Below are 11,290 nucleotides of genomic sequence, written 5' to 3'. Positions count from 1 at the left end.
CCACGCCCCTGCACCCGTAGCCACGCCCCTGAGGTGCCCCACTGCACCCAGTAGCCACACCCCTGCACCTGTAGCCACGCCCCTGAGGTGCCCCACTGTACCCAGTAGTCACGCCCCTGCACCCAGTATTCACGCCCCCCGGATCCATAGCCATGCCCCTGCGGTTCCCCTCTGCACCCAGTAGCCACGCCCCTGCGGTTTCCCCTCTGCACCCAGTAGCCACGCCCCTGCAGTTCTCCTCTGCACCCAGTAGCCGCGCCCCTGCATGCCCATAGCCACGCCCGGTGGTTCCCACCCGCAGACGCTTAGCAGCTCGCCCCTTCCACTCTGTAGCTGTGCCCCAGCCCTTAGTCCCATCGCCCCCAAACCCTCAGCTGAGTGCCTGCCATGCCTCCCTTATTTTATAGCTGCTGGCGGTTCTCCCCTGCACCCCTCTAGGCACCCCGGGTCCAGCCCCCACTGTCTCCCCGACCCACGTGGTTGCACCCCCTGGTGTCCCTGCCCCAATAGCTGCGCCCCTGTTGTCGCCCCCTGCGCCCCCTAACTGTTTCCGCCCCTGCCCTCACGCTCTCCCGCTTCCCCATAGCTGCACCTGCGCGGTTCCTCAGGGAGCTGCAGGCCCAGGAGGTGGACGAGGGAGCCACGGCGCGCCTGCACTGCGAGCTGAGCCGGGAGGGCGCCAGCGTGGAGTGGCGCAAGGGTTCCCTGCAGCTCTTCCCCTGCGCCAAGTACCAGATGGTGCAGGAGGGAAGGACCGCCGAGCTGCTGGTGCGTGGCGCAGAGCAGGAGGACGCTGGCCACTACACCTGTGACGCTGGCCACACGCAGAGCACTGCCAGACTCTCTGTCCGAGGTGAGCGGCCCAACAGCCCCTTGCCCTCCATGGGGCCCTCCGTCCGCCAGCGGCCGGCGCCCTGCTCGTCGGCCCTAAGCGCCCCTCCCTGGCCCCCCAGCCCCCAGGCCCACATTCCAGGAGGAGCTGCGGAGCACGGAGCAGGAGGCGGGCGGTGTGGCCCAGCTTCGCTGCCAGCTGAGCGAGGCAGAGACCGGTGTCCCAGTGCAGTGGCTCAAGGAGGGTGTGGAGCTGCACGGGAGCCCCAAATACGAGATAAGGCGCCTGGGGACCACATGCGAGCTGCTGATCCACGGGCTGGAGGCCAAGGACACGGGCGAGTACGTCTGCGTGGCCGGTGGTCAGAAAACCGTGGCCTCTGTCATGGTCAAAGGTGAGCCCTTCCTGCCACACCCTCTCCCCCGGTGGCTGCCCTGGGGGTGCACCTGGCCTGGCCCAGCTCCCATTAAGGCTGAGCCCTTGTCTGGGCGTCGTTCTGAGGGCCTTGGGGTCATAGGCTCTGTCTTCTCCTTTCTGCTCCACTTTGGTGCAGGTGCTCCTAGAGAGGAGTGTTCACAGTGGGAAACACGCTGCACCCCCCAGCACTGCCCTGCGTCCCACCCCCGGCCTTCAGGAGCCCTGGGCTGCCTTAAAGGGCTTGCCTCCCAGCTGTCCTGGCCAGGGCAGGGCTGGCCGCAGGGTGGGGATGGACAGAGGCAGCCCAGCACCCCCCAAGTGCTCACGTTCCTTCCAAACAGAGGTGCCCCCAGCCCAGTCTCTGCCCCTAGGAGTCGGGTGTCGTGGTGGCAAATGTGTGGGGCACATAGAGGCTGGGGCAAGAGAAGACTGTGAGGGTGTTCAGGAAGGCTTCCTGGAGGAGGAGGAGTGGGAGGTTGGCTTGGGTGCTCTGACCTGGCTGGTAAAGGGATCTCTCACCTACACCCCAGAGCCGGAGGTGACCATTGTGCGGGGGCTGGTGGATGCTGAGGCTCAGGTCGACGGGGACGTGGAGTTCACCTGTGAGGTGTCACGGGATGGGGTTGCGGAGGTTGAGTGGCGCCTCCAGGGCCTGCCCTTGCAGAGCAACGAGGTGACGGAGGTGTCCGTGCGGGGTGGCTGCACCCACACGCTCCGGCTGAAGGGCGTGACACCCGAGGATGCAGGCATCGTCTCCTTCCACGTGGGCGTCCACACGTCCTCTGCGCAGCTCACTGTCCAAGGTAGTGGGGCCAGGCAGGCTCACTGCACTCGGCTGGAAGGTCTGGGCCCTCTGTGGGCCAGACGCAGATCTCTGGATCCCTGCCTTTGGGGGTGGGGAACTGGTGGGGAGGTGGCCCTGTGAGTGGGCGATTCTGGGATGGCCAAGATATGATGGAGTGGGGCCTCCCGTGCTTGTCCTCAGGAATTGGGGTGGGGTGCTGGGGCAGACCCTGGGGTCTGGGACGCACTCCTAACCTGGAGACCGACGCTGCGTCTCCCTCTGTGCAGTCCCTGAGGTGACCATTATGGAGCCCCTGCAGGACCTGCAGCTCAGCGAGGGCCAGGACGCCCACTTCCGGTGCCAGCTGTCCAGGGCCTCTGGCCAGGGGGCCCGCTGGGCCCTGGGAGGGGTGCCCCTGCAGGCCAATGAGATGAACGACATCACTGTGGAGCACGGCACGCTCCACCTCCTCACCCTGCACAAGGTGGGCTCCCTGGGACCTGTCCCCAGCCACAGTGCTCCCGGGGGTGCAGGTGAGGGAAGGTCCCAACTCCAGCCGGACTGGGCTGGGGGCCTGCGGAGATGGTGGGAGCAGGGCTGCCAGGCTGAGACCCCCTCTCTCCTTCAGGTGACCCTGGAGGATGCTGGAACCATCAGTTTCCAAGTGGGCTCGTGTAGCTCGGAGGCCCAGTTAAAGGTCACAGGTGGGAGCCCTCTCCCCTAACCAGCACCTTGCCTGTGGGTGTCTGTATTTCCCTACTCAGGGAGGTATTTGGGTGTGGTGTGACCAGAAACCCAAGCCTTCCAGAGGCGATCTTGCCTTGGGTTGGCGAAGTTCCACTGCTTGGTGGCTAAAGCCACAGACCAGAAAGCCCAATGAGATGGACCAGTGCAGGTCAGCTTGAGACATTCTGGTGTGTGTGGGATCCCAGTATGGGATGAGTGCTGTTCACAGGAGGGAGGTGGGGAGGCTGGCTGCTGTGGGCCTGGGCCCTGCGGTGGAGGCAGGGCCTTTTCCACCCTCCAAATGACTACTCTTGTGACGCCAGTCCCTGTGCTCATGTCTACACTGACACACAGCTGTGCATCCAGCAGAATTCCAAGTCTTGATGCAGCAGCACAACTATGATGCATGTAGGTTTAGACAAGAGCATACGAGTCTCCAGGCCTGTAGGCAGGATCTGAAGACTTTCAACCTGGTTTATACTTTGTCCCCAGAGCTGGTCATCTGAGCCTTACCCTGGGAGCATCTCCTGTTCTGTCCTACTCCTGGTTTTCAAGCTGATCCCATGCATCTCACCACCCATCCACATCCATCATTCTGTATACATCCATCCACTCATCCATCCATCCATCCATCCATCCATCTGCTCATCCACCCATCTACTATCTATCCATTCACATTCATCTATCCATCTACTGCTCATCCATCCACCAGTCATCCATCCATCTGCTCATTCACCATCCATCAATCCACCATCTATCTGTTCACCATTCATCCATCCATCTACTGCTCATCCATCCACCATCCATCCATGTGTCCATCCATTCACCCACCATCTATCTTACCATCTACTTAGAGAGGGGACAGATGCAGCTTTGCCCTCAGGGAGTCCCCAGTCTGCTGTTGGAGTTGGACATAGAGACATAGAGACAGAGTGTGTCCTGAATCTCAGGTCCCCTCTCCTCCTCCACCAAATTTTCAGAAGGTGGACAGACAGAGTCAGCTCTGGGAACTGTGGGGCTGGGTAAGGCTCCAGAGTGCAGTGCCCTCAAGTTGAGTGATGGGAGAGGGGTAGGATCCTGGTTGTCCTGAGCAAAATGGGTCCAGTAAGGGCCGTGTGTTTATCAGGGTGGGCATCTGTGAGGGGGCAGCATGGGACTGGGTTGGGCCTTGCAGGCTATACCGAGGGCTGTGTGTCTCGGCCCCTCTTGGCCTGGTGTCCCCAGTTGGAGTGTGCTGTCTCATGTACAGATACCTGGCCATGGCTTTGTGGGGAGGGCTGTGAGCATGGGGGTGTGCGAATGGGTGTCCTGTTAGGTGGCATATGGATGAACTCGGGAGCTCTGCTGGAGATGGGAATGCGGAGCTAATGGGGTAGGGTGGGGATGCAGTCAAGTGTGCACTTTTGGGAGAGGGTCGACAGGCAGGTGGGGCTAGGGCGTCAATGGTGCACCCCCGGGAAGGGCATGGAGGGCCTTCTGGGGGAAGGGCCAGCCATGGTGGGTACAGGGGTACAGAGCAGTGGGAAGGGCCTGGGTTCAGGCCCCACTGTGTGACATGTGGCGTTAGGGCCCGGGAATCTTAGGGCTGGAGGGACCTGAGGGCACATCTGCACAAATGGAATTCTGGGGATGGGAGAGACACCTGCTGCCACACCTCCAGGAATGGAGGGCTTACCTCCCAAGGGAGATCCCACACCGTATCAGAGCATTGGGCCCCATGGCTTCTCCTCCTCACCCCACACCCACCCCACAAAGATCACAGTTTGGGGGCTTGGAGACTGTGTGTTGTGCCTTCTGAAAAGGGCATGGAGGCAGGTCATCAGTCTCCTTTGGTGCAAGGGGACGTATTCCAATGGGGGTGTCGGGTGCAGGGGGGCTGAGCTGGCCCTCCACGGGCTTGCCATGGGTGGTCTCTGTATCTCATTCTGCAAGCAAGGCGGGCCAGCTGGCCTGGGTGGATCTGTAAACTCAGACCCCAGGCTGGCCCCACAGACCCAGGGTGCCCAGCGCCCTTCCTTTTGCCCTCTTGTGCAGAGGCAGCACCATGCCTGGTACGTGGCTTGCAGAACGTGGACGTCTTTGCGGGGGAGGTGGCCACGTTCTCCTGTGAGGTGTCCCGCGCGGGTGGGCCGGAGGCCCGCTGGTGGCTGGATGGCACCCTGCTGCAGGATGGCCCCCAGAGCGCCATCTCCGTGCGCGGCGGGACCCTCCACTCCCTCACACTCTCGGGCCTGGGGGTTGCTGACTCAGGCACCATCACCTACCGCGCAGGGCCCCTGGTCTCCACGGCCAAGTTGTTGGTCAAAGGTATTGGCCGACGGGACCTGCCCCGGGCTGGGGCTTCTGCACCTGCTGACTCGGCATGCTTGCTGCGGGCTCCCCGGGCGGCGGGTCTGGGGCTGGCCCCAGGACACGGTCGGTCGGGGCAGGCACCGTGGGAGGTCTGCTATCCTGATTTGTGGAAGAGAGTGGTGAAGCTGCAAGCCCACCGCCCCCACCCACCTGTAGGGCCATGCCCTGCTTCCTGCCTGGGCCACCACGCTGTGGAGCACCTGAGGGCAGCCAGGAGGCGAGAGCCCCCTTCCTGGAGCTGGCCGAGGCGGCACTGTCCCTGCCCGCAGCTGCTTCCCTTGCTGCGGGCTCAGCTGAGGTCTTGTGCCCTTCTGGGAGAGAGCTAGCCTTTGGGGAGGGACACCGGTGGGGGTGTCGGGCACTTCTGGGACGGCTGGCCAGCAAGGCTTCGCCTGGCACCCTGGTCCTCCTCTGTGCTTCTGCAGAATTAACGTGGCCATTCACCCGCATCCCAGGGGCGACCCATTTGTTGAGTAGGATGTCAGCAGGCCAAGATGGGGTGGGGACCCCAAGGAGGCCGGCGAGGCCCCTGGAGAAGGGACAAGCTGGGCTGGGGGTGCCACGTGCCCAGCAGAGGCCTGGGGGCTTTGAGGAGAGGTGTCATGTCCCTGCTGAGGCAAAGTATGCCCTGGGCCAGGGGGTGGGGAGGGAGGCAGGGGCTTAGGGGACAAGACGGGTGAGGAAGGGCCTAGCCCCGACGAGGCCGAGCCGACAGTGCCGTCCTTGCGGGTGGTGGTGTGGGGGGCAAGGCTTGCCCTGCGAAGAGGGCCCCGGGCTGCCGGGGCAGGTGCCCCTCCCGCCACAGCCCTGCGCTTGCTTGCTGCTGAGCCGCTGAGACCAGAGGACGGGTGGGGTGCAGCCGCGCGGCCCCAGCTGACGCGTGACCGGGGTGTCGGCCGACAGATCCCACGGTGGAAGTGGTCAGTGCCATGCAGGACCTGGTGGTGGAGGAGGGCGGCCGGGCCGAGCTCCTCTGCCAGTACTCGCGGCCGGTGCAGGCCACGTGGAAGATGGACGAGCAGGAGGTGCGGGCCGACGGGCGCCGTGTCATCATAGAGCAGGACTGGACCGTGGCCAGGCTGTCCTTCCGGCCGGCCTTGCCTTACGACAGTGGCATCTATTCTTGCGAGGCTGCAGGCACCCGGGTGGTGGCCCTGCTGCATGTGCAAGGTGAGGCCTGCCCGGCCCTGGCCTGGCTGGGACCGTCCTTCATGGTGCAGAGGCAGGTGGGGACGGCCAGCGCCCTGTGACCATGTGGCCCTGCCACAAAGACAGGGTCCGGCGGGCAGACCCCCTCTGCTCCCAGAGCAGCCTGGCAGGACAGGACGGGGTGCTGGGCTGAGCTCCTCGAGTCCCGGGATCTTAGCCACGCTCCTGTCCGGGTCGGCCACCCAGCAGGCTCTCGAGCCCTGTGTCCCCGTCCGCGGCACGGCAAGGACACTCTCTGGGAACCAGGGGTGGGGGGCGGTGGACAGCAGCCTCTGTTGGGGGGGCATCTCTTGGCTGCTGCCACGTTCTATTTAGGAAAATCTGGACCCCTCCCCGTGGTGAGTGAGCTGGAGGCTGCAGGCAGTGGTCAGGGGGCCACCTGCCACGTGGTGCGCCCACTGCTTCACTCTTGAAAGATCTGAGTTGTTAAAACGCTGTGTTTTTGGTTCCCGGAGGCACAGCTCTGAACAGACAGCAAGCCCTCTGTGCAGGGACTATCACTGTGGGGGCTGAAGGCAGGGGTGATAGCTGATAGCTGGAGATGGGGATGCACTTCTAAGCCCCCTCTAGTGCCACTGATTCTGATGTGGGGAGGAAAGGGGCCGGGCTGTGGGGATGTCTGGTCTGTGGGGCGAGCAGCCCAGGGCCAGGAAGGTGACCAGAAGAAGGACATGGACAGGTCCTCTGGGTACTCTGCTCTGCCCCTTTCCCTCCCTGGGACTCCTTGTCCATAGCGGGCACCCTTGCCCGCAGGGCACATGGACTCTGTGGACAAGCTGGGATTGACCACGAGGGCTGTGTACAGGTTTCATTTGGGTGTGTACCCCAGAGAGCAGTTGGGGCCGTGCGCCTGGCTGCCCCCACCCCCCATCCCTCAGGTCGGCGTCTGAAGTCATGTGAGTCAAGGTCACGCCCTTCCCAGCATCCAGGCCAGCCCTGGCTCACCTGGCGCTCCTTTCCGGCCTGACATGCACCCCCCTCCCAGGACCCCACCTGGCGCCTTGCATCCCTTACTCCGCTGGCCAAGTCCCCGCTGGCCCTCATGAACCCCTTCTTCCTTCCCATCCTGGTGTCCCTTCTTGTCACTGCTCCTGCCCAGCTCAGTCATGCCCATTCTGAGGTTCCTCCTCCTCCTGGAAGCCCACTCAGACTGTTCCTATGGGCATCACCTGCCCAACAGGTGGTGTGTCGTGGGAATGGGCCGTGGCAGGGGCAAGCAGTGCGGCCAGGCATGCCCAGTCCTGAGCTCGTGGCTCACACACACACAAACTCGCGTGCACTTATTAAGACTGGTGTTGTGTGTGCATGAGAGAACGAGAGGGGTGGGGATTTAGGGCAGAGGTCTGTCTGGTCTGGGGAGTGAGCGGAGCAGCTCAGCAGGGCTGATAGCTCTGACCGGGGGCATTTCCAGAGCCCCATGCGCAGCCTAGGGTGGGGGAGGGCGGGGGCTTGAGCCTGGCTGTGCGTCAGGCAGCTCCGGGACCACCTGGGAGGCTTCTCACCTGTCTGGTGGTGGAGCACCCCCCTCCCTGGCCACGAGCGAAGGCCACCAGAGCAGTGAAGATGTGGGAGTGGGCAGGGCGTCAGGAGGCCCCCATGGTGCCCCACGTGGACACTGTGCGCTGCCCTCCACTGGGCCGCGTTCTGTTTAGCCCTCGGGCCCTGTGCAATGACGGGGAGGCTCTCCCACGCGGCTGCGCAGGGATCCCTGAGCGGCCTCCTTCCCCGCAGCCAAGAACAGCGTGGTGCGCGGCCTGGAGAACGTGGACGCCCTGGAAGGCGGCGAGGCGCTGTTCGAGTGCCGGCTGTCGCGCCCCGAGGTGGCCGCCCACGCCTGGCTGCGGGACGACGAGCCCGTGCAGACCTCCGAGAACGCGGAGGTGGTCTACTTGGAGAACGGCCTGCGGCACCTGCTGCTACTTAAGAACCTGCGGGTGCAGGACACCTGCCGGGTGACCTTCCTGGCTGGGGGCGTGGTGACGTCCGCGTTCCTCACAGTCAGAGGTTAGGGCTGGGGGGGGAAGGGGCATGTGTCTGAGACCCCTCCCACCGCTGCCGCGCCACAGCTGTGTGGAGGGGGCGGGCTGGGGCCGCAGGGTGGGGCCAGGTCTCTGAGACAACCCCCCCCAGGACCCCGCGCCGTGGAGGTGCAGGGCCGCGGTCCGCTCTCCTCCGCCGGGGGCGGGGGGCGGGGCTGGAGGGACCTGGAGGCACAGAGGTCTCCCAGCCGTGCCTCCAGGCCGGCCCTGCGCCCGCGCGCTCACCGCACCGCCCCCGCCCCTGCCCGCAGGCTGGCGCCTGGACGTGCTGGAGCCGCCGCGGGACGCCGCGGTGCGAGCCGGTGGGCGGGCCAGCTTTGGCTGCACGCTCAGCGAGGCGGTGTCGGTGGGCGAGGCGACCTGGTACGTCAACGGGGCCGCCGTGCAGCCGGACGACCCCGACTGGATGGTCACCGCGGACGGCAGCCACCACACCTTGCTGCTGCGCGCTGCCCAGCCGCACCACGCTGGCGAGGTCACCTTCGCCGCCCGCGACGCCGTGGCCTCCGCGCGGCTCACCGTGTTGGGTGGGTGGCTCGGCCGCCTGCTGCAGGTCGGGGCTAGGGCTCTGCTGTTCCCGTCCCAGAGGCTGCCGGGGCCTCTCCGTGGCCCCCGTCCGGGTGGGCTCGGGGCACACAGTCTCCCTTTGCTCTCTCAGACGGGCTGGGCCCAGAGCGCAGTGGCTCACCGGCCTTGGGGGCGGATGGCCTGGCGCCCACTCCGCACCCCAGGATCAGACCCCAAGCAGGCAGGCTGGGCACGCGCGGGCGCCGACGGGGAGCCTCCACTGACCAGCCCCTCTCCCTGCAGGCGTCCCGGACCCCCCAGAGGACGCTGAGGTGGTGGCGCGAAGCGGCCGCTCGGTGACGCTGTCATGGGTGGCCCCTGCAAGCGACGGCGGCGGCGGTCTCTGCGGCTATCGGGTGGAGCTGAAGGCGGCCTCCACGGGCGAGTGGCGGCTGTGCCACGAACTGGTGCCCGGGCCCGAGTGCGTGGTGGACGGCCTGGCCCCTGGGGAGACGTACCGCTTCCGCGTGGCGGCTGTGGGCCCGGCGGGGGCTGGGGAGCCGGTGTACCTGCCGCAGACAGTGAGGCTCGGTGAGGCGCTGCGCTCCCCACGGTTGATGAGGGTGAGGTCTGCCCGGAGTGCTCCCCAGGCTGGAGGGCCCCCGGCACGCCTTGCTGAAGTGGCGTTGTTCCCCGCAGAGCCCCAGGAGCCTGAGCCTGGGCCCCCGGCTCCCGCGCCCCCCACTCCCGCGCCCCCGGCTCCCGCGACCCCAGCTCCCGAGAGCCGGCAGGTGGCTGCCGGCGAGGACGTGTGTCTGGAGTGCGAGGTGGCCGAGGCGGGTGAGGTCGTCTGGCTGAAGGGGACGGAGCTCATCCAACCGAGCGGGCGCTTCCAGGTTCTCTGCCGGGCTCAGCGGCAGACGCTGGTCATCCGGGGCTTCTCCGCGGAGGACCAGGGCGAGTACCGCTGCCGCCTCGCCCAGGACCCCAACTCCTCTGCAGCTGCCTCCTTCCAGGGTGCGTTCTGGAGACCCAGCGAAGGCGGGAGAGCCCTGGGGTGTGGGAGTGAGCCGGCCCCTCCTCTTCATCAGCTCCAGCGCAGACAGGCAGGGGTCCTCTTGGGGAGCCGGCCTCAAGACTGAGGCCTGGTGGGGCCGCGTGGCTCGGCTTCTTTGGACGGCTGGCAGCTCACATCACACTGGTCCCCGAGCAGGACGCTGACCAACACATCTCTTGGTACCACTGCTGGTCCCTTGAGTTCTCTGGTCCCTGCCCTCGTAGCCTCCTCCCCCGTGCCTTCTGAGTCCCCCACTCTGTGCTCGGACCCCACCCTGCGAGCCCCCACTCTGAATCACTCCCCCCTGAACTCATGCCCCCACACTATAAGGTGCCCCGTGCTCTGTGCTCTGAGCCCCGCATTATGAGCATCCCCGTTCTGACCCTCTCCCCTCTGTGCTCGAGCCCCCCACATTATGAATCCCTCCCACTACCAGTCTCCCCACTCTGACCCCCTCCTCCCTGCACTCTGAGCCCCCCAGCTCTGACCCCCTTCACCCTGTGCTCTGAACCCCCTCACACTATGAGCCTGCACTTGCACTGACTCTGGCCCTATCCCTGGGCTCACTCCTCCTCTGCAGGTGCTCGATGTAGGTTGAGGTCTGGCTTCATCAGGGGAAGCTGAGGCTGACAAGGCAGTTCAGAACCTCTAAAACCTCGTTTCTGGGGGGCCTTCAGAGCTCTCTGGTCTACTGAGGGGAACCACAGTCAGAGCCTAGGCCAGCCTGGGGTCAAGGGTTTGTCAACCCCCACTCACCTGCTGACCAGTCTCCTGTCCTTCTCAGTGGTGCTGACCCCAGGATCTGGGGATGAGGCCCCTGCGCAGCCCAGCCTCCCCCCTGAGGCAGCCCAGGAGGGTGACCTGCACCTGCTGTGGGAGGCCCTGGCCCGGAAGCGCCGCATGAGCCGTGAGCCCACGCTGGACTCCATCAGTGAGCTGCCCGAGGAGGATGGTCGGTCGCGGTGCCTGCGGCATGAGCCAGAGGAAGCAGCCCGTGACCTCTCTGAGGACTACTCCACAGCTGATGAGCTGGCACGTTCCGGCGAAGCCGACCTCTCACACACCAGCTCTGATGATGAGTCCCGGACAGGCACTCCTTCCCTGGTTACCTACCTCAAGAAGGCTGGGCGGCCCAGCACCTCACCACTGGTCAGCAAGGTGAGTGTCCAGTGTGGCCTGCAAGGAGAGGCCTGGATGTCTCAGATCTTCGCCACCCATCCACCATCCACCTAATTGCTCCATCGTCTGTCCGTTTGCTACCCACTGATACAGCCACCCATCCACTCACTATCCATCTGCCATCCGTTGTCCGTCCACGCATCATCCACCATCCATCCATCTACTACCCACCTATCAACCCACCCATC

General features: G+C 65.2%; 1 protein-coding gene across 1 annotated transcript in view; it reads left to right on the top strand.

Annotated features, from left to right (window-relative positions):
- Positions 1 to 11,290, top strand: part of OBSCN (obscurin, cytoskeletal calmodulin and titin-interacting RhoGEF) — a 113,388-nt gene that overhangs the window by 59,993 nt on the left and 42,105 nt on the right. The window contains exons 28-37 of the mRNA XM_044917033.1: positions 587 to 853; positions 954 to 1,226; positions 1,780 to 2,052; positions 2,321 to 2,517; positions 2,662 to 2,737; positions 8,052 to 8,324; positions 8,611 to 8,886; positions 9,170 to 9,461; positions 9,603 to 9,883; positions 10,708 to 11,081. Coding sequence (XP_044772968.1) covers positions 587 to 853; positions 954 to 1,226; positions 1,780 to 2,052; positions 2,321 to 2,517; positions 2,662 to 2,737; positions 8,052 to 8,324; positions 8,611 to 8,886; positions 9,170 to 9,461; positions 9,603 to 9,883; positions 10,708 to 11,081 — 2,582 coding nt within the window. The remainder of the gene's footprint in view (positions 1 to 586; positions 854 to 953; positions 1,227 to 1,779; positions 2,053 to 2,320; positions 2,518 to 2,661; positions 2,738 to 8,051; positions 8,325 to 8,610; positions 8,887 to 9,169; positions 9,462 to 9,602; positions 9,884 to 10,707; positions 11,082 to 11,290) is intronic.

The sequence above is a fragment of the Neomonachus schauinslandi genome, chromosome 7, assembly GCF_002201575.2.
Source record: "Neomonachus schauinslandi chromosome 7, ASM220157v2, whole genome shotgun sequence".
NCBI lineage: Eukaryota > Metazoa > Chordata > Mammalia > Carnivora > Phocidae > Neomonachus > Neomonachus schauinslandi.
Note: the sequence above shows the minus strand (reverse complement) of the source record. Positions and strands in the feature narration are given on the sequence as shown.